This window comes from Salmo salar, chromosome ssa22, assembly GCF_905237065.1.
Source record: "Salmo salar chromosome ssa22, Ssal_v3.1, whole genome shotgun sequence".
Taxonomy (NCBI): domain Eukaryota; kingdom Metazoa; phylum Chordata; class Actinopteri; order Salmoniformes; family Salmonidae; genus Salmo; species Salmo salar.
Window position 1 is genome coordinate 42,401,964 of NC_059463.1, and position 23,170 is coordinate 42,425,133.

At 43.2% G+C, this 23,170-nt stretch overlaps 1 protein-coding gene across 11 annotated transcripts in view; it reads right to left on the reverse strand.

The window, feature by feature from the left end:
- cacna1da (calcium channel, voltage-dependent, L type, alpha 1D subunit, a) overlaps positions 1-23,170 on the reverse strand; it is a 144,751-nt gene that overhangs the window by 9,064 nt on the left and 112,517 nt on the right. For 9 of the 11 annotated variants that reach the window (XM_045705835.1, XM_014167635.2, XM_014167632.2 and 6 more), the window contains 17 exons: positions 23,020-23,148; positions 22,710-22,775; positions 22,061-22,152; positions 19,829-19,988; positions 18,586-18,713; positions 18,315-18,411; positions 17,990-18,092; positions 17,719-17,820; positions 9,099-9,232; positions 7,166-7,282; positions 6,130-6,551; positions 5,264-5,290; positions 3,886-4,014; positions 2,395-2,561; positions 1,983-2,089; positions 1,556-1,710; positions 25-190 (listed from right to left, as the gene is read on the reverse strand). In XM_045705835.1, the coding sequence (XP_045561791.1) occupies positions 25-190; positions 1,556-1,710; positions 1,983-2,089; positions 2,395-2,561; positions 3,886-4,014; positions 5,264-5,290; positions 6,130-6,551; positions 7,166-7,282; positions 9,099-9,232; positions 17,719-17,820; positions 17,990-18,092; positions 18,315-18,411; positions 18,586-18,713; positions 19,829-19,988; positions 22,061-22,152; positions 22,710-22,775; positions 23,020-23,148 (2,301 nt within the window). The remainder of the gene's footprint in view (positions 1-24; positions 191-1,555; positions 1,711-1,982; positions 2,090-2,394; positions 2,562-3,885; positions 4,015-5,263; positions 5,291-6,129; positions 6,552-7,165; positions 7,283-9,098; positions 9,233-17,718; positions 17,821-17,989; positions 18,093-18,314; positions 18,412-18,585; positions 18,714-19,828; positions 19,989-22,060; positions 22,153-22,709; positions 22,776-23,019; positions 23,149-23,170) is intronic. The other 2 variants (XM_014167626.2, XM_014167628.2) reach the window with 2 other exon arrangements.

A 23,170-nucleotide genomic window follows, 5' to 3' on the forward strand; every position in this document is an offset into this window, starting at 1 on the left:
CTTCCCTGCCCTCCCCTGCCTTACCGCCTCCACCAGGCTGGTAGCGCTGCCTCTCTTCTGGTGGTAATGCTGTCGGTACTCTGGGGGCAGCTGGAGGTGGACAGGGGAGTAGGTCCTCTGGGAGTACTCTGGGTCGTCTGTGTACCACGAACTCTTCCTCACAGACACCTGGCTGCTGGAAGCGCTCTCCCTGAAGAGAAGAAGAGATTCAGACACTCTTGGAGGGCAATGGAAGAAAGGTGAAGGATGAGAATGATTGAATGAACACAGCAACTCGATGGTTATTATCAGAGTTCTACACAACTTTCTTAGGGACAAAATAATGAAAGTGAGTGTGGCTCCTGCAACCATTCGAAGACTAATCGTTTGTGGATTCTGTCGCGAAGGAATGGGATGCGTGGTATATTGAGCAGAAGTAGTTTCGGTGTTTGGGTTTTTCACTGGTTATTTGGTCAAATCGAGAGCTTGGGACTATTAGGTTCTATCTGCATTTTTGTCCAAATGTAGTTATTGACATAACCTTGTTCTGTTCAATGTTCTCTACTTATGGCTATTTGCATTGACCCCCTTTTTACACTGCTGCTACTCACTGTTTATTATCTATGCATAGTCACTTCACCCCTACCTACATGTACAAATTACCTCAACTAACCTGTACCACCGCACACAGACTCTGTACGGGTTCCCCCTGTATATAGCCTCGTTACTGTTATTTTATTATGTCACTTTTTTTTATTACTTTAGTTAATTCTTTTAGCAAATATTTTCCAACTCACTTTTTTTGTTGGTTAGGGCTTGTCAGTAAGCATTTCACGGTAAGGTCTACTACACCTATTGTATTCGGTGCATGTGACAAATAAAATGTGATTTGATTTGATATGTAGAACTGGAAATACCCCAGTGCACGCTGTTTAAGCTCAAAAGAATGCAATATAAAAATGACTAACAACATTAAAACCAATGAGGGTTTGGAACTTTAAAGCCAGTTATCTCAGAATCATATTTTTATAGATAGAACCTTATCGTCCCAATATATCAAAATTACGATTTTGCAGGTATTAGCATCTTCCGAATTTCGGAAAAGGGAAGGAATGTTCAGCCTGTAACTCGTTCCGGTTCCGCTCCTCGCTTTAGCCTCTCTTCATCTTTTATCTTAAAGGGATAGTTCACCCAACTGACAACATGACATATTGGTTTCCTTTCCCTGTAAGCTGTCTATGGACAAGCATTTTTGGACATGATGCACGAAAGATACTAATATCGGCCCTGTTACTTGAATGGGATTTGTGCCACAAATGCTAAAACGTCAGCATGTGGAAACAGTGCCAGGGAAACTAACCCAAAGAATGAATTGCTGTCATACCTTGTCCATAGGCTGCTTACAGTGTTAGGAAACCAATGTGCAATTTTATTTCGTTACGTGCCAAAAAAACAGATATATTAAAAATAAAAGTCCCACATTACAGTCACAAAATAAGGGTCTCACATTACTAAAAACCAATCTGTAGCCTTCATCAGACGAACAGACAGAACAATGAAGGAGTCTTTTATATACCTGCGTCCGGGGAGATCGACCCTGATGAGGGGCGTGTAGTAGGGAGACTGTTCCTTACTGGCCGGAGTGGCGGGGGGAGTGGCCCAGGAGCGGGTGGAGCGGGTGGGGGAGAGACGGTGGGCTCTGCTGGAGTCCAGCCCTGCTACAGCCATCACCTGTAGAGGAAGAGACAGACGGCAGGAACAAACACACTGGTCTAGAACCCCTGGTGAAGCACTGCGTTGGTGAATCAATTCATGCAACATAGTGCACTAGTAATATGAATGTGTGTGAATGTATGTGTGAACTACATGGAGGTGCATTCGGTGCAGACGCAAAGCTGTCTACTGTATGTGTTACCTGGTGGTACATTCCATGCAGTTGTACAGCAGTACACTGTGAGAAGTGTGTGTGTGTGTGTGTGTGTGTGTGTGTGTGTGTGTGTTACCTGGTGCTGCATTAGGTGCAGTGGTAGTGCAGTGCGTTGGTGTGGCAGCTCGTCCTGACTGCCTTGCCTTCTCAGACACTCAAAGTTGAAGGAGGGCCTCCGGTGACCTGGTTGTGTGGCGGATAGGTGGACAGGACAGGAGGGTGAAACTAGTGAAACTAAACTACTCATGCAGGAAACAATGACGACATGCAACTAAAGGGCATCAACACACATTCACAAACAAACAAAATGTCATGAAGGTGTCTTTAAAATGATAGAGTACCAAGTCAGCGGCAAGGCAGTTTAATGAAAGAGTCAAAAACGGTGCGTGTGTGTGTGTGAATAGCTATTAGCTTTTATCTAACCTCAGTAACAGTATATTTGACGACAAGCATCAGAAGCATTTCTGGGTAGAGAGGAGGGGCGTTACCTTGAGGCGTGGCAGGAAGCATCCGTCTCTTAGGCGACCTCCTTCCGTCTTGGTAGAGAGGCTGCTCATCGTCGTCATAGTAACTGTCGGGGTGGTGGTAGCCTCTAGGAGTCTCATACTCCGTGTCACTGTTCTGGTACCTGTCCAGGTATTCTTTATAGGACCTCCTGGAAGCCAAGGATAGGGTGTTGGAGTTGAACTAGCTACTTTAAAAAATATAGCGGGCCACATTTAATAGGCTTCAGGTCCACATCTGGCTTGCGGGCCGCTAGTTTGAGACCCCTGCTCTAGCAGAAGAGAACTAATGGTGAGGTACACTACATGACCAAAAGTATGTAGACATCTCATTCCAAAATCATGGCCATTAATATGGAGTTGGTCCGCCCTTTGCTGCTATAACAGCCTCCACTCTTCTGGGAAGGCTTTCCACTGGATGTTGGATATGGGGACTTGCTTCCATTCAGCCACAAGAGCATTAGTGAGGTCTGGCACTGATGTTGGACAATTAGGCCTGGCTCACAGTCGGCATTCTAATTCATCCCAAAGGTGTTTGATGGGGTTGAGGTCAGGGCTCTGTGCAAGCCAGTCAGGTTCTTTCACACCAATCTCAACAAAAAAATTCTGTATGGACCTCGCTTTATGCACGGGGACATTGCCATGATGAAACACGAAAGGGCCTTCCCCAAACTGATGAAAAACAGCCCCAGACCATTATTCCTCCTTCACCAAACTTTACAGTTGGCACTAAGCATTCGGGCAGGTAGCGTTCTCCTGGCATCCGCCAAACCCAGATTCATCCGTCGAACTACCAGATGGTGAAGCATGATTCATCACTCCAGAGAACGCGTTTCCACAGCTCCAGAGTACAATGGCGGTGAGCTTTACACCACTCCAGCTGACGCTTAGCATTACACATGGTGATCTTAGGCTTATGTGCGGCTGCTCGGCCATGGAAGCCCATTTCATGAAGCTCCCGATAAACAGTTCTTGTGCTGACGGTGCTTCCAGAGGCGGTTTGGAACTCGGTAGTGAGTGTTGCAATCGGGGAAAGACGACTTTTACGCACTACATGCTTCAGCACTCGACAGTCCCGTTCTGTGAGCTTATGTGACCTACCACTTCGCGCTGAGCCGTTGTTGTGTCCTAGACGTTTCCACATCACAATAACTGCCATTACAGTTGACAGGGACAGCCCTAGCAGGGCAGAAATTTGACGAACTGACTTGTTGGAAAGATGGCATCCTATGACGGTTCCACATTGAAAGTCACTGAGCACTTCAGTACAGGTCATTCTACTGCCAATGATTGTCTATGGAGATTGCATGGCTGTGTGCCCAATTTTATACACCTGTCAGCAACGGGTGAGGCTGAAATAGCTAAATCCACTAATTTGAAGGGGTGTCCACATACTTTTGTATTTATAGTATATAAACGATATTTAAGATAAGACATATATTTCTGTGAGGCTGTACAGGTGGAGTGTTACTTTACCTGTCTCCTGACAACATGCTGTCGTCCTCGTAGAACTCATCCCCGCTATAGTACTCTCCTGAGTACCTGTCATCGTCAAACTCCTCCTCCCGCCGGATGGTCGGGTGGCGGACGTCTCCCATGTGGGACCTGGAAGGGGGTGAGGAGTCAGGGTTCAGAGGTCAGAGGAGGGGTGGTGCCCAGTGGAGGCTGGTGTCACTTTCAAATCGGAGGATGGGCTCATTGTAATGGCTCGAATGGAATGAATAGAATGGTACCGGTTCCAGACATTACTATGAGCGGTCCTCCCTTCACTAGCCTCCACTGGTGGTGCTGGACTGCGAGGGGGATCATGGGGGAACAGGGCCATGCACTGCCATGCAGACGCAAACCTCCAGCCTCCAGGGGGCAGCGATGCAACAGAACCAACGCCCTCATCATCCACCACCACAGCCTCATCAAGACAACAGGGACATAGACAGTAGAAGCAGTAGACCAGTGGACATAGCATATAGTATCGAAGAGCATCACTCAGTGTTCACTAACACTTCTGTTGTCAAAGGTAAACTATGGTTTCCTGTACGTTCATTTGGGAAGTCTTCAATCAAATGTATCAAAACTTACATTTCCTTATTATCACCCATCTCAGTCATGGTTTACTTAAAGCGATAGTTGACCCAAATTACAAAATTACTTTCTGGTTTCCTTACCCTGCAAGCAGTCTATGGACAAGGGAGAACAGCAATCTATGCTTTGGTTTGTCCATAGACTGCTTACAGGATAAGGAAACCAATATCATTTTGTAATTTGGGTGAATTGACCCTTTATTGAAAGACATTTCTGAGGGTTTTTATACTGGTCGTTGTTGGCCTCTTAGGAAGTATCAGAGCTAAGGAGTAAGGTAAGTTTCCATACATATCCATGTGGTTTGAGCATCCGAGTTCCTCCAAGGCAAGCACTTCAGTTCACTTCTCTTTTAGCAGTGCTCTCTTCCTAGCAGACACATGCACACAGCAAGACTGGTCTAGGGCTAGGCAGTGTGCTGGCCAATCAGGCCTCTCCTTTCTCTGTCAAACATCAGAACACTGGGTCAAGGGATACTACTCCACAGACAGGTGGTGGTGCAGAGACAGGGAGAGGGATGACTGACTAGAACACTCAGCACTAACTGAGCAGGGATTAGGGTTGCAAAATTCCAGTACCTTCCCCAAAACGTAGAGGTTTTCCAGAAATCCCGGTTGGAATATTGCCAGAATCAGTTACAGGCATTTTGCAACCTTAGCAGGGATGCAGTCAGTCACAAACTGGCCCCAAAAAACGGAATTCAAATGAAAAGTTCCCCTTTGTCATGGTGGACACATACTGCTCTAGACATACCTAGGAAAGTAACATACAGTACCTAACATAGGTCTCATAGTAGCGCCTTCTGTCCAAGAAAGCAGAGAGATGGTTGAGAGAAAGCATTTTGGTTAGGTAGGAGAAAGGGAGGAGAGAACAGAGAGAAAAGGGTAGGGAGTCACATATATATCATACAGTATATGAAACATATACATGCATTCTTATATATGTATAATTCAAGGAAGACAGAGGGGTGACAGATGTGTGTACCAATGTTTGGGGGGGGCAACATTTTCTGAAATGATAAGAATTGAAATGGACTTTGAACTCAACCCTGGGGTGCTCCAGAGAGATGTATTGACTGCTTGTGGGATGGGTAGCATGAAGAAATATAAAATGTGTGTCGTTAGCCACTTATATGGAATGAAGAAGCTGGGATTGGTCAGTTTAAGGGAGGGTCTGAGAGGGTACGTGCTATAGGTCAGTGACAAGGAAAACGTTTGATAAGGAGAGGCTTGGTCCTGCCTTTGGCAAATCTATAATGATAGATACACAGAATGGCCTTATGGCTAATGGTAGCCGCATGCTTACTCTGCATGCTAATTTATATCCCAGGTTTGTTCTATTGTACAAAAACCCTTAGTGTTGACATCATCATACACACGTAGACAGCTGTATGACTACGAGGGACTCAGAGAGTCGCTCAGGTGCATTGACAAGGAGGGACGGAAGAGTTTAAAGGTTAGACATTATAGTTTCTAAACTATTGTGGCATTTGAAGTTTATAGTACATGAAGCTTCAAGCCACAGACGTTTCCCCATTCTCTCTTACTATAAGTAATCAATCCCATTCAACAACACATGACTCGTCACCCATTTCATTTCACGGCCAGAGAGAGAGATGGCTGATGGTCAGTGTGTGGTCACCTTTGTCCTTGCGGCGTGCCGCGAGAAGGTGGCTTGTCGTAGTCCGGGTAGTAGGGGCCGCCACGGTGTCCAGGATAACCGTTGGCGGGGGGCGGAGCGTGCTCATAGTAGCGGTGGTGGTGTCCTCCTCCGTTGGGCAGACTGGACACGTTGGCATTGTTCAAGTTGATGTTGGTGGACTTGGGCGACTTGCCATAGGAGGAGTTGTGGTGGTGGTGGCGATGGTGGTGGTGGTGGTGGTTAGGGTGGGACATGGCATTGGCCCGGCAGAGACGCCCCACCGGCTGCTCCATGTGGGCGTAGTGCGGAGGCGGCTGCACTTGCAGGGGCCGCTGGGTGGCGTTGGTTTGGTGACTCGATGAGCGCCGGTGGTGGTCCCCGTTCACGTGGTTGACGTGGTTACCGAACAGCCCGCCGTTGCGCTGTGGAAGAAGACTCAAGGTCAAATGTACAGGGACTACTTTCTGTTCAACACGGAGGATGAATATGCAATGCTACTTATGTGCAAACTGGGTTGACTTGTTGTGATTGTTGATTTGTTTTCCTTTCAGAAATCATTGTATGGGCGGAAAATAAGTTCAGAAGCTGGTTCAATGGTTCATGGTATATGTGAGCAAAATGGAGGCACTATAATTGCTTTTTTTCATATCAACTGAAAAAGGTAAAACAGAAGAACACCAAATTGCTTACTTCCTCTGAGATTAACATAGTACATTGTCCTTTTCCTACACCTACAGGTCTGATCTATGCAACGATGTCCAGTCCACCTTTGTGACTGCGTTTAGAGCGTTTAGAGCGTGATTTTGGTCTATAAATGGAAGGCGCTGCGCTATACAAATAAAATGTCATATTACAGACTGTGTATGTCTATGTCTGCTGTGTACAGTATATACCTCCAATAGGGACATTGATGTGGGGCATTATAGACTACCATTACCCTAATATTCCATTTACCCAACCAATCCATTCCAGCAAGACAAAATACATATACGTGTCATACATTTACCCCCTCAGGCAGATGAATTGAACAAGTTACCCTATAAATCTCCTCGTCCTCCTCTGGAATAAAGTCTACTAGCTCGTCATCTTGCAGGTCACATGATATCGCTCGTCGAATTTCAGGCCCGATATCATGTAGCGTGCGAAGGCCAGCCTGTAACCATGACAATAGAGGGAGGGGCTAAGGGCTGGTAGGGGGGGGTTCTCTTTCAGGCAAAGAGGCTCTTCACACACACACACATACAAACAAGATCAAAAACACACACACAGACACACACACGCACACACAGCTGCCCTTTGCTGGCTCTCACGCAAAACCTGAAGTTTACAGACGCCCATATAGGACGGTGCTAGACAGACTGTGAGAGATGAGAACATTTATAAGAGACAAACAAAATGTGCTCCCCTGAATGTGCCCTGCCCTTCGTGTGTCTCCTATGACATGACATTATTCTGACTGTGTGATATAGCTCTCCCTCACCAAAGGGTGCTCGCTTGGTTATGTGAGACATTTTGGATACATCTTTGGCAGTGTAGAAAAAATTGCAACTACTCAGAATTACAGTTATTACAATAGGTACATACTGTACTTTACTTATTATAGATCAATTTCAACGAGGAAAAGTATATCTAGGAATATGAGGGACATGAGGAGATATAGAGAGGAATAGCTAAACGGTAAAACCTCATGGCTTGAAGCTAACCGTGACGGAAACAGAAAAATAACTCATGGCTTGAAGCTAACGGTGACGGAAATAGAAAAAAACAAATGTCTTGAAGCTAACGGTGACCGAAATAGAAAAAAACTAATGGCTTGAAGCTAACGGTGATGGAAACAGAAAAAAACCTCATGGCTTGAAGCTAACAGTGACGGAAACAGAAAAGAAACCTCATGGCTTGAAGCTAACAGTGACGGACACAGAAAAACCCTCATGGCTTGAAGCTAACGGTGACGGAAACAGAAAAACCCTCATGGCTTGAAGCTAACGGTGACGGAAACAGAAAAAACCTCATGGCTTGAAGCTAACAGTGACGGAAACAGAAAAAAACCTCATGGCTTGAAGCTAACGGTGACGGACACAGAAAAAAACCTCATGGCTTGAAGCTAACGGTGACGGAAACAGAAAAAACCTCATGGCTTGAAGCTAACAGTGACGGAAACAGAAAAACCCTCATGGCTTGAAGCTAACAGTGACGGAAACAGAAAAACCCTCATGGCTTGAAGCTAACGGTGACGGACACAGAAAAAAAACTCATGGCTTGAAGCTAACGGTGACGGAAACAGAAAAAAAGCTGCTGTGAGTGTGAGCTTCATGAGCTGATGGGTGATAGACACGTGAAAACATTGGATGACGATGGTGAGCGGACAGAGACAATGGATGCGTCCCAAATGGCATCCTATTCCCTACATAGTGACCAGAGCCTTGGTAGTGCACGATAGAGGGAATAGGGAACCTTTTGGGACGTTGCCAGATACGCACACATACCATTGTCAACGTTAACATAGAGATGAAGACACATGTCTCTCAGAAAGAGACATACATTGATGTACGTCATCACATAAGCAGGGTCATACTGTACACCAATAGCTTTGATCATGAATGACCTGCTGAATCATAAATCACAACATTATCACAGAGATTCTCAGTGTTTCAGGCACACACTTTCTCTTCACACACATTTCTTCGCACATTTTGTAGACTCTTGCTCTCTCTCAAACACACATACGCACGCACGCACGCACACACACACACACACACACACACACACACACACACACACACACACACACACACACACACACACACACACACACACACACACACACACACACACAAACGCACACATGAACACACACAAACACACGCACACACACAAATGCTCGCACACACACATACAGTACACACACATACAGTACACACACATACAGTACACACACACATACAGTACACACATACACCAATACTCACCTGTAGAGCGATGGCTGTGTTGTTCTGGGAGGCGTGCACCCCTACCAGGCCCTCCTCTTTACGTTTCTTGAATTTCCTAAAGTAGTCCTGTATCAGGAAGGTGGCATAGAACTTCCCCACGGTTACCTCATCATCTAGGTGAACAGACCACACAAACGCTTCCTGTGTCAGACAGGAGGTCACTGCACAGCATTCTGGGAGTCCCATGCTCATTTGGCTTCCCCACGCCCCAGCCGTTCCCCTCAGATTCTGGACCCTAACCGTGAGGTTATCCTATAAACACTATGATAAGACACTATTCCCTAGATCCCTGTGCTGTACTGGACCTTCATGCACTGCACTGGTCAATGCACTGAAATCTCATATCACCTGTATCATTCATATACATCCATGTTGATGGTGTTTTTACTGTATCTGTATCATTCACCTGTATCATTCATATACATCCATGTTGATGGTGTTTTTACTGTATCTGTATCATTCACCTGTATCATTCATATACATCCATGTTGATGGTGTTTTTACTGTATCTGTATCATTCACCTGTATCATTCATATACATCCATGTTGATGGTGTTTTTACTGTATCTGTATCATTCACCTGTATCATTCATATACATCCATGTTGATGGTGTTTTTACTGTATCTGAAGCTGCATCACATGGATGGTCAACCCTCTCTGTAGGTCAAAGACCACAATAACAACTCAATAATAACTCAATAATAACTCGATAACAACTCAATAATAACTCAATAATAACTCAATAATAACTCAATAACAACTCAATAATAACTCAATAATAAATCAATAATAACTCGATAATAACTCAATAATAATTCAATAACTCGATAATAACTCAATAATAATTCAATAATAACTCAATAATAACTCGATAACAACTCAATAATAACTCTATAATAACTCAATAACAACTCAATAATAACTCAATAATAACTCAATAATAATTCAATAATAACTCGATAATAACTCGATAATAATTCAATAATAACTCAATAATAACTCGATAACAACTCAATAATAACTCTATAATAACTCGATAACAACTCAATAATAACTCAATAATAACTCTATAATAACTCGATAACAACTCAATAATAACTCAATAATAACTCGATAATAACTCAATAATAATTCAATAATAACTCGATAATAACTCAATAATAATTCAATAATAACTCAATAATAATTCAATAATAGAATCCTCAATTACATCTTTCAGGCCTGGGGACAGAGGTCGGAGAGAAGAGGCAACTGTAGTTCCATGCCACCACCCTAAAACAGAACTGGTATACCTCACTGGTACACCTCAAATTAAACCGAAACCTTAGCTGAACTATGTTTCGATGCTAGGCTGGGCCTCCCATAGAGATCCTGTAATTCCTAAGAATTATAAGATTTCTATTGGACCTATTGACATCTTCTAAACTATCACTGCTATGATTATCCCCCTGCCCAGCCTAGGAGGCAGAAAGAGAGGGCAGACATAGCAGACAGGGCACAGGCAGGACCACAGAGGCACAGGACCCGTACAGAGTCTACTTTCTTGAGTCTGCAGGTTAAAATAGTATCATTCATACTGGTTATTATGAGCAATTTACTAAGTAAAGCAAGGCACTTCATTTAGATAGGAGTTAATGCTCCAAGCTGTTTTTGTTAAGTTGATTTATGATATGACTAAAAAGAGGCAGCCCTGGGAATGTATTCAAACAGCTGAGATCCACTCCAGTAGAGGGATTTGGGGTGTTAAGGAGCCCAATACGCAGTTAGACTCTACTGAGCACATGCAAGCAAGCAGAACTAGGTATACATGTGAGCATGTTAGTGTTAGTGTGTATTTGTGTGTGCTTGTGGTAGCATGTGGTAGCATGTGGTAGCATGTGATAGCATGTGCGTGTGTGCGCACACATATGAGAGCAATGTAAAAATAGATGTAGAAGATGTATGCAAGAGTATATCAAAGTGTGCATTTACAGTACAATATGTGTGTGTGTGTGTGTGTGTGTGCACGCGTGCGTGTGAGTGAGTGAGTGAGTGAGTAAGTGAGAATGATTCTGAAGCAGGGGTCTGTGTCACTTTAAACAAGCACGTTGGGGACAGAGTTCGGAAAAATGAGGCAACACTAGTTCCATGCCACCACCCTAAAACAGAACTGCTTCAGAATATTCTGAAGTTCTTAAGAGTCATTTTTTTTATATACACAGATATACAATATAGAGGAAAGGAACAGAAGCTGTGGAAAAGCTCAAATGGAGAGAGAGAGAGAGAGAGAGAGAGAGAGAGACATAGAGATAAGGACAGACAGAGAGATAAGGGCAGACAGAGAGAGAGACATAGAGATAAGGACAGACAGAGAGAGAGACATAGAGATAAGGACAGACAGAGAGATAAGGACAGACAGAGAGAGAGACATAGAGATAAGGACAGACAGAGAGAGAGACATAGAGATAAGGACAGACAGAGAGATAAGGACAGACAGAGAGAGAGACATAGAGATAAGGACAGACAGAGAGAGAGACATAGAGATAAGGACAGACAGAGAGAGAGACATAGAGATAAGGACAGACAGAGAGAGAGACATAGCGATAAGGACAGACAGAGAGAGAGACATAGAGATAAGGACAGACAGAGAGATAAGGACAGACAGAGAGAGAGACATAGAGATAAGGACAGACAGAGAGATAAGGACAGACAGAGAGAGAGACATAGAGATAAGGACAGACAGAGAGATAAGGACAGACAGAGAGATAAGGACAGACAGAGAGAGAGACATAGAGATAAGGACAGACAGAGAGATAAGGACAGACAGAGAGAGAGATATAGAGATAAGGACAGACAGAGAGAGAGACATAGAGATAAGGACAGACAGAGAGAGAGACATAGAGATAAGGACAGACAGAGAGAGAGACATAGAGATAAGGACAGACAGAGAGAGAGACATAGAGATAAGGACAGACAGAGAGAGAGAGAGAGAGAGAGAGAGACAGACAGACAGACAGACAGACAGACAGAACGCGCGAGAGAGAGACAGAGAGACAGAGGGAGATAAGGACAGACAGAGAGAGAGCGAGAGAGAGAGAGAGTGAGACAGAGCGAGGGAGAGAGAGAGAAACAGATGGAGAGAAAGAGAGTTTAGTAGGAGAGGTACGGCATGCACTGACAAACAGTGATCTACCACTATGAGGCCATGCAAGCCCAAAGCCTAGCACACAGTAACAGTCACAGTAACAGTAATAGTCACAGCAACAGTCACAGTAACAGTCACAGTAACAGTAACATAGTCACAGTAACAGTCACAGTAACAGTAATAGTCACAGTCACAGTAACAGTAACAGTAATAGTCACAGCAACAGTCACAGTTACAGTAATAGTCACAGTAACAGTCACAGTAACAGTAATAGTCACAGCAACAGTCACAGTAACAGTAATAGTCACAGCAACAGTCACAGTAACAGTAATAGTCACAGTAACAGTCACAGTAACAGTAATAGGCACAGTAACAGTCACAGTAACAGTCACAGTAATAGTCACAGTAACAGTCACAGTAACAGTAATAGTCACAGTAACAGTCACAGTAACAGTAATAGTCACAGTAACAGTCACAGTAACAGTCCCAGTAATAGTCACAGTAACAGTCACAGTAACAGTCACAGTAATAGTCACAGTAACAGTCACAGTAACAGTAGTAGTCACAGTAACAGTCACAGTAACAGTCACAGTAACAGTCACAGTAACAGTCACAGTAACAGTAATAGTCACAGTAACAGTCGCCCTGGAACCTCCAGTGGTATCCGGAACAGGAAAAAAAGAGTGTAGATACACACACACACACACGGATCAAAAACACTGCGGAGAACATGAGAGCAGAAAACAGCAGGACACAGCTGAAATCATGAGTGAGAGAGTGTGTGTGTAGGCTATTACGTATGAGAGGCGGAGTTTGTTGTGTATATACAGTGAGAAGGCATTACATATGAGAGGGGGAGTTTGTTGTGTATATACAGTGAGAAGGCATTATGTGTGAGAGGGGGAGTTTGTTGTGTATATACAGTGAGAAGGCATTATGTGTGAGAGGGGGAGTTTGTTGTGTATATACAGTGAGAAGGCATTATGTGTGAGAGGGGGAGTTTGTTGTGTATATACAGTGAGAAGGCATTATGTGTGAGAGGGGGGAGTTTGTTGTGTATATACAGTGAGAAGGCATTATGTGTGAGAGGGGGAGTTTGTTGTGTATATACAGTGAGAAGGCATTATGTGTGAGAGGGGGAGTTTGTTGTGTATATACAGTGAGAAGGCATTACATATGAGAGGGGGAGTTTGTTGTGTATATACAGTGAGAAGGCATTATGTGTGAGAGGGGGAGTTTGTTGTGTATATACAGTGAGAAGGCATTACATATGAGAGGGGGTGTTTGTTGTGTATATACAGTGAGAAGGCATTACATATGAGAGGGGGAGTTTGTTGTGTATATACAGTGAGAAGGCATTATGTGTGAGAGGGGGATTTTGTTGTGTATATACAGTGAGAAGGCATTATGTGTGAGAGGGGGGAGTTTGTTGTGTATATACAGTGAGAAGGCATTACATATGAGAGGGGGAGTTTGTTGTGTATATACAGTGAGAAGGCATTATGTGTGAGAGGGGGAGTTTGTTGTGTATATACAGTGAGAAGGCATTACATATGAGAGGGGGAGTTTGTTGTGTATATACAGTGAGAAGGCATTACATATGAGAGGGGGAGTTTGTTGTGTATATACAGTGAGAAGGCATTATGTGTGAGAGGGGGAGTTTGTTGTGTATATACAGTGAGAAGGCATTATGTGTGAGAGGGGGAGTTTGTTGTGTATATACAGTGAGAAGGCATTATGTGTGAGAGGGGGGAGTTTGTTGTGTATATACAGTGAGAAGGCATTATGTGTGAGAGGGGGAGTTTGTTGTGTATATACAGTGAGAAGGCATTACATATGAGAGGGGGAGTTTGTTGTGTATATACAGTGAGAAGGCATTACATATGAGAGGGGGAGTTTGTTGTGTATATACAGTGAGAAGGCATTATGTGTGAGAGGGGGAGTTTGTTGTGTATATACAGTGAGAAGGCATTATGTGTGAGAGGGGGAGTTTGTTGTGTATATACAGTGAGAAGGCATTACATATGAGAGGGGGAGTTTGTTGTGTATATACAGTGAGAAGGCATTACATATGAGAGGGGGAGTTTGTTGTGTATATACAGTGAGAAGGCATTATGTGTGAGAGGGGGAGTTTGTTGTGTATATACAGTGAGAAGGCATTATGTGTGAGAGGGGGAGTTTGTTGTGTATATACAGTGAGAAGGCATTACATATGAGAGGGGGAGTTTGTTGTGTATATACAGTGAGAAGGCATTACATATGAGAGGGGGAGTTTGTTGTGTATATACAGTGAGAAGGCATTACGTATGAGAGGGGGAGTTTGTTGTGTATATACAGTGAGAAGGCATTACATATGAGAGGGGGAGTTTGTTGTGTATATACAGTGAGAAGGCATTACGTATGAGAGGCGGAGTTTGTTGTGTATATACAGTGAGAAGGCATTATGTGTGAGAGGGGGAGTTTGTTGTGTATATACAGTGAGAAGGCATTACATATGAGAGGGGGAGTTTGTTGTGTATATACAGTGAGAAGGCATTATGTATGAGAGGGGGAGTTTGTTGTGTATATACAGTGAGAAGGCATTATGTATGAGAGGGGGAGTTTGTTGTGTATATACAGTGAGAAGGCATTATGTGTGAGAGGGGGAGTTTGTTGTGTATATACAGTGAGAAGGCATTATGTGTGAGAGGGGGAGTTTGTTGTGTATATACAGTGAGAAGGCATTACGTATGAGAGGGGGAGTTTGTTGTGTATATACAGTGAGAAGGCATTATATATGAGAGGGGGAGTTTGTTGTGTATATACAGTGAGAAGGCATTATGTGTGAGAGGGGGAGTTTGTTGTGTATATACAGTGAGAAGGCATTATGTGTGAGAGGGGGAGTTTGTTGTGTATATACAGTGAGAAGGCATTACATGTGAGAGGGGGTGTTTGTTGTGTATATACAGTGAGAAGGCATTACATATGAGAGGGGGTGTTTGTTGTGTATATACAGTGAGAAGGCATTACATATGAGAGGGGGAGTTTGTTGTGTATATACAGTGAGAAGGCATTATGTGTGAGAGGGGGGATTTTGTTGTGTATATACAGTGAGAAGGCATTATATATGAGAGGGGGAGTTTGTTGTGTATATACAGTGAGAAGGCATTATATATGAGAGGGGGAGTTTGTTGTGTATATACAGTGAGAAGGCATTACATATGAGAGGGGGAGTTTGTTGTGTATATACAGTGAGAAGGCATTACATATGAGAGGGGGAGTTTGTTGTGTATATACAGTGAGAAGGCATTACATATGAGAGGGGGAGTTTGTTGTGTATATACAGTGAGAAGGCATTATGTGTGAGAGGGGGAGTTTGTTGTGTATATACAGTGAGAAGGCATTACATGTGAGAGGGGGAGTTTGTTGTGTATATACAGTGAGAAGGCATTATGTGTGAGAGGGGGAGTTTGTTGTGTATATACAGTGAGAAGGCATTATGTGTGAGAGGGGGAGTTTGTTGTGTATATACAGTGAGAAGGCATTACATATGAGAGGGGGAGTTTGTTGTGTATATACAGTGAGAAGGCATTACATATGAGAGGGGGAGTTTGTTGTGTATATACAGTGAGAAGGCATTATGTGTGAGAGGGGGAGTTTGTTGTGTATATACAGTGAGAAGGCATTATGTGTGAGAGGGGGAGTTTGTTGTGTATATACAGTGAGAAGGCATTACATATGAGAGGGGGAGTTTGTTGTGTATATACAGTGAGAAGGCATTATGTGTGAGAGGGGGAGTTTGTTGTGTATATACAGTGAGAAGGCATTATGTGTGAGAGGGGGAGTTTGTTGTGTATATACAGTGAGAAGGCATTATGTGTGAGAGGGGGAGTTTGTTGTGTATATACAGTGAGAAGGCATTATGTGTGAGAGGGGGAGTTTGTTGTGTATATACAGTGAGAAGGCATTACATATGAGAGGGGGAGTTTGTTGTGTATATACAGTGAGAAGGCATTACATATGAGAGGGGGAGTTTGTTGTGTATATACAGTGAGAAGGCATTATGTGTGAGAGGGGGAGTTTGTTGTGTATATACAGTGAGAAGGCATTACATATGAGAGGGGGAGTTTGTTGTGTATATACAGTGAGAAGGCATTACATATGAGAGGCGGAGTTTGTTGTGTATATACAGTGAGAAGGCATTATGTGTGAGAGGGGGAGTTTGTTGTGTATATACAGTGAGAAGGCATTATGTGTGAGAGGGGGAGTTTGTTGTGTATATACAGTGAGAAGGCATTATGTGTGAGAGGGGGAGTTTGTTGTGTATATACAGTGAGAAGGCATTACCTGTGAGAGGGGGAGTTTGTTGTGTATATACAGTGAGAAGGCATTACATATGAGAGGGGGAGTTTGTTGTGTATATACAGTGAGAAGGCATTACATATGAGAGGGGGAGTTTGTTGTGTATATACAGTGAGAAGGCATTATATGTGAGAGGGGGAGTTTGTTGTGTATATACAGTGAGAAGGCATTATATGTGAGAGGGGGAGTTTGTTGTGTATATACAGTGAGAAGGCATTACATATGAGAGGGGGAGTTTGTTGTGTATATACAGTGAGAAGGCATTATGTGTGAGAGGGGGAGTTTGTTGTGTATATACAGTGAGAAGGCATTATGTGTGAGAGGGGGAGTTTGTTGTGTATATACAGTGAGAAGGCATTATGTGTGAGAGGGGAGTTTGTTGTGTATATACAGTGAGAAGGCATTACATATGAGAGGGGGAGTTTGTTGTGTATATACAGTGAGAAGGCATTACATATGAGAGGGGGAGTTTGTTGTGTATATACAGTGAGAAGGCATTATGTGTGAGAGGGGGAGTTTGTTGTGTATATACAGTGAGAAGGCATTACATATGAGAGGGGGAGTTTGTTGTGTATATACAGTGAGAAGGCATTACGTATGAGAGGCGGAGTTTGTTGTGTATATACAGTGAGAAGGCATTATGTGTGAGAGGGGGAGTTTGTTGTGTATATACAGTGAGAAGGCATTACGTGTGAGAGGGGAGTTTGTTGTGTATATACAGTGAGAAGGCATTACATATGAGAGGGGGAGTTTGTTGTGTATATACAGTGAGAAGGCATTATGTGTGAGAGGGGGAGTTTGTTGTGTATATACAGTGAGAAGGCATTACATATGAGAGGGGGAGTTTGTTGTGTATATACAGTGAGAAGGCATTATGTGTGAGAGGGGGAGTTTGTTGTGTATATACAGTGAGAAGGCATTATGTGTGAGAGGGGGAGTTTGTTGTGTATATACAGTGAGAAGGCATTATGTGTGAGAGGGGGAGTTTGTTGTGTATATACAGTGAGAAGGCATTATGTGATGTGTAATATATTTATGTGTGATAGTGTGCTGGGATGTTGGGCGTGTGGGTCTATATATGCTACTGGGATCTAATTTGTGTGTTGCTACTAGGATGTTGTGTTTTGACTGACCACCAGCAGGGGGCACCACTTGGTCCAGTAGCTTCATACTGGTCCTCTTCCAGATCTTCTTGATGACTGCTCTCAGCTCCTCGTTGGCCTGCTCCAGATTACCTACAGCACAGATAAACAACACATGTCCTGTCACTATCAATATAAACTGTACAGATGATACTGTTGTGGTGTTGTGCTGTGCTGTGCTGTGCTGCTGTGCGCGTGTGCGTGTGCGTGTGCGTGTGTGTGTGTGTGTGTGTGTGTGTGTGTGTGTGTGTGTGTCTCCTACCATCAGTTTTGATCTTCAGGGCTGTGCGTACTAATGCAAATAGGGTAGCATTGAACATCACGGTGCCGTCACTGTTTAGAGGCATGTTCATGGCCACCAGTCTCTGAGAGAAGGAAAAAGGAGAGTTACTTACATGCTGTTTATAAAGATCAACACATGCCAGATACATTTGAGAGAGAGCAAGACAGAGTGATACAAGAGAGAGAGTGAGGGAGAAAAATAGAGAGAGGGAGAGAGGGAGAGAAAGAAAGATAGAGAGAAAGATAGAGAGAGAGAGACCAGAGAGAAAGAGACAGACCAGAGAGAGAGACCAGAGATGGTGTACCTTGCAGGCCACTCTATGAGGACAGAGTTTGCCGAAACCCAGAGGAGGCTGAATGCGTCGGAGCAGAGTGACCACGTCCAGATGTTTAATCCTGCCCCTGTGTCAGAGAGAGAGAGAGAGAGAGAGAGAGAGAGAGAGAGAGAGAGAGCAAGATATAAAAATACACTCAGACTATTGCAACAGAACAGCCAGAAATTAATCTCAAACATAATCTCACACAGGTTAATACAGCCAAATATTTGCACTAAATAGACACACAAAACACACTTACTTGGCCTCTGGGTCATACTCAGACCAGATCCTCTTAAACTCGTCCAAGTGGTGAGGACCCAGGATCGACCAATCACGAGTCAGATAGTCAAAGTTGTCCATGATAACAGCCACAAACAAATTGATAATCTAGATTAGAAGAACAGAATAGGTTACAGTTATTGTGGGAATGTAGGTCTGTATCTGTGTGAGCATATTTGTGAGAATTTATAGTGTATGCCTGTATGTTGGTGTGTATGTGTTTGATTGTGTGTCTGCGGTGTGTATAATAGGCTTGGGCAGTTTCCAGATTTTCATAGCTTCATACCAACCTTCTCTCATCCCAGGATTTATGGTATTACTGGCATAGCACACAAGGGGGTGCTAAAAACGCATGAAGAGCCCATTTGGCCTCTATTACCAGAATGCTAACAAAATAAGCACAAACTAATTATGAAATCACATAGACGCTGTTAGCTAAATGCTAATGAGTGAAAACAAACATAAACTAATTGCAAAGATAGGCAAATTAAGCTCATAGTTATGCAAGCATAGCTAGCAGCTACCAAATGTTATTTTCGGTGAGTGTGGACATTTACAAGTGAAAGTGAATGAGAAATTGTGCAAATGAACAAAGTTGCGATGCATGCTTTTCTGAAGAAAGAGCAGCATGTGTACATGGAGCAGAGGGGAGAAAAAAGGAGGAGAAAAAAATGCTAGTAGGAAGCACAGGGAAAAAATGGCAGCTGTAAAGATAACTCATCCAGAGCACTTTGACTCCTGGTAGAAAGGCATTATAAGATATCTGATGGCAAACATTTAGTAGTGAATTGCATACAAGTATAACTTCATTATCTCATGTGCACCACACACCTGAGATTCACCGCTAGATATAGAACGCTATGGACTCAGCAGCTCTCTTTCTTCCGTTGTGCTATTTACAAACAGGTGACTGGCTCAACTGTTCTGGGGAACTATGGTAAGCTTCATAATGTAAAATAACATGACAGGTGAAATGAAGAACGTGATCTGCTTTATCTCATAACATATTGCACAAGTTGACTGCAGGTATTAACTTTAAACGTAGCTACAAATATTCACATTTACTGTTAAATAGTTTTGACGATATTGACGGTATTGAAAAACCATCCCGTGGCTGTTACCAAATACCCCGGTATATGGTATATACGGTATACAGCGCAAGCCTAGTGTATAAGTGTGTCCAGTATGTACAGAATAGTGTGTATCTAAGTGTATTTATGCACCAGGAAGGCACAGAGCATGTAGAAGCTGATGAAGTAGATGTAGGCGAAGCTGGCTCCACAGGTCATCTCCTCTCCAGGGTTGTAGTCAGACTCTGGGTCACACAGCTTTCCAGACACACACGCCAACATGATCTCCTGCCACGCCTCCCCCGTCGCACACCTGGGACCAAGACATGACTCGTCAAGATACCTCAGCATAACCTTTGCACAACCTATTCACAACCATATGTCATCAACATATCTCCTTACCTCGCCTGTGGTATACCTGGGACAAAAACATCACTCATCAGATAGCCTAGTCAGCATTACCATAACCTTTTCACAACCACATCTCCTGATGAAGACTTTTAGGGATAGTTGGGGATTTTGGCAATGAGGCCCTTTATCTACTTCCCCAGAGTTGGATGAACTTGTGGATACCATTTTTATGAAACTTGAGATAGTTTTGCAAGCCAATGCTAACTAGCTTAGCACAGAGACTGGAAGTCTTTGGATACAGCTAGCATAACTTCCTTTATGCTGGACTTCATTGCTAAATTCCCAAACTATCCCTTTAACCTGTTAGGGCTAGGGGGCAGTATTGACACGGCTGGATAAAAAAACATACCCGATTTAATCTGGTTACCACTCCTACCCAGTAACTAGAATATGCATATACTTATTACATATGGATAGAAAACACCCTACATTTTCTAAAACTGTTTGAATGGTGTCTGTGAGTATAACAGAACTCATTTGGCAGGCAAAACCCTGAGACATTTTCTGACAGGAAGTGGATACCTGATGTGTTGTATTGCCTTTAAACCTATCCCATTGAAAAACACAGGGGCTGAGGAATATTTTGGCACTTCCTATTGCTTCCACTAGATGTCACCAGCCTTTACAAAGTGTTTTGAGTCTTCTGGAGGGAGATCTGACCGAACAAGAGCCATGGAACGATGATGTCCCATTAGACACCTGGCGCGCGAGTTCATGTTGGGTACCCTCGTTCCAATACGTTATAAAAGAGTATGCATTCGTCCACCTTGAATATTATTCATGTTCTGGTTAAAAAAGGCCCTAATGATTTATGCTATACAACGTTTGACATGTTTGAACGAACGTAAATATATTTTTTCCCCTCGTTCATGACGAGAAGTCCGGCTGGCTTAGATCATGTGCTAACAAGACGGAGATTTTTGGACATAAATGATGAGCTTTTTTGAACAAAACTACATTCGTTATGGACCTGTGATACCTGGAAGTGACATCTGATGAAGAGAATCAAAGGTAATGGATTATTTACATAGTATTTTCGATTTTAGATCTCCCCAACATGACGTCTAGTCTGTATCGCAAACGCGTATTTTTCTGGGCGCAGTGCTCAGATTATTGCAAAGTGTGATTTCCCAGTAAGGTTATTTTTAAATCTGGCAAGTTGATTGCGTTCAAGAGATGTAAATCTATAATTCTTTAAATGACAATATAATATTTTACCAATGTTTTCTAATTTTAATTATTTAATTTGTGACGCTGACTTGACTGCCGGTTATTGGAGGGAAACGATTTCCTCAACATCAATGCCATAGTAAAACGCTGTTTTTGGATATAAATATGAACTGATAGAACTAAAAATGCATGCATTGTCTAACATAATGTCCTAGGAGTGTCATCTGATGGAGATTGTAAAAGGTTAGTGCATCATTTTAGCTGGTTTTATGGTTTTGGTGACCCTGTCTTTGAATTGACAAAACATTACACACAACTCTTGTAAATGTACTGTCCTAACATACTCTAAATTTATGCTTTCGCCGTAAAACCTTTTTGAAATCGTAAAACGTGGTTAGATTAAGGAGATGTTTATCTTTCAAAGGGTGTAAAATAGTTGTATGTTTGAAAAATTTGAATTTTGACATTTATTTGGATTCAAATTTGCCGCTCTTGAAATGCACCTGCTGTTGATGGAGTGCACCACGGGTGGCACGCTAGCGTCCCACCTAGCCCATAGAGGTTAAGGGTCAAAACGTTGTTAAAGGTAACTTTAGAGGAATGACGTTGCACGAGCAGCAATGCAGAATTTGCGATGAGGAAGAAGTATGACTTCGCTCTCGGCCAGTCACATGTAGTATCTGTGCATGTGGTAGCCATGGGACCGAAATAGCAAAGAAGTTTAGTCTTGCGCTTCAACGCTACATCGTCTGGGTGAAATCTGCCCCTGTGACCCCTCACGCTGACCCCCTGACCCCTATAGACCTAAAGAGCAGCAACACGGCCTGAGGGAAGGTCTGAAAGTTGTTGTTCCTGTTGATGTGGGTGCCGTCCACCATGGCTACCTTCCCGAACACCTGAAACAAACAGTATAGATTAAACAAGGGTCAGTTTACATACTGTGTGAAGAACAGGGTTGTGTTCATTAGCGTATGCAATCGAAAACTATTTTACTACTCTTTATAAAGAGGTTTGGTGAGGCTGTTACTGTGAGACTGACCCAGGTGTACTGCTACTCTTTATAAAGAGGTTTGGTGAGGCTGTTACTGTGAGACTGACCCAGGTGTACTGCTACTCTTTATAAAGAGGTTTTGTGAGGCTGTTACTGTGAGACTGACCCAGGTGTACTGCTACTCTTTATAAAGAGGTTTGGTGAGGCTGTTACTGTGAGACTGACCCAGGTGTACTGCTACTCTTTATAAAGAGGTTTACTGAGGCTGTTACTGTGAGACTGACCCAGGTGTACTGCTACTCTTTATAAAGAGGTTTGGTGAGGCTGTTACTGTGAGACTGACCCAGGTGTACTGCTACTCTTTATAAAGAGGTTTACTGAGGCTGTACTGTGAGATGAAGAAGAATATATTTTGGGGAGAATGGTTTAGTAACAAATAGTTTCTCAGTTTCAGTGACTCACCTGCATGCCGATGACAGCATAGATGAAGAAGAGCATGGCGATCAGAAGGGCGACATAGGGCAGAGCCTGGAGGGAGAGAGAGAGAGGCAGAGAGAGGGCAGAGTGAGAGAGCGAGAATGAGAGTGAGAAAAATGAGAGAAATGGTAAGGAGATGAGAATGAAAGAAGGAGAATTAGAATCAGAGGGAGAGAAAGAACGAAAGAAAGAAAGAGGAAGACAGAAAGCGAGAGGAAAGGAGACAGAAAGAAAGAGACCAGAGTTAGTTCATTAATAGCCTGGTAAATGAGCTTAGTGGATGATGCCTACTTACCTGAAAGGACTTGATGAAGGTCCACAGGAGGGTGCGGATGCCCTCCCCTCTACTCAGCAGCTTGACCAATCGCATGACTCGGAACAGTCGGAAGAAGGTGATGGAGATGCGAGCACTGTCCTCCGTGTTCTGTAGGAGACGGAGGCAGCAT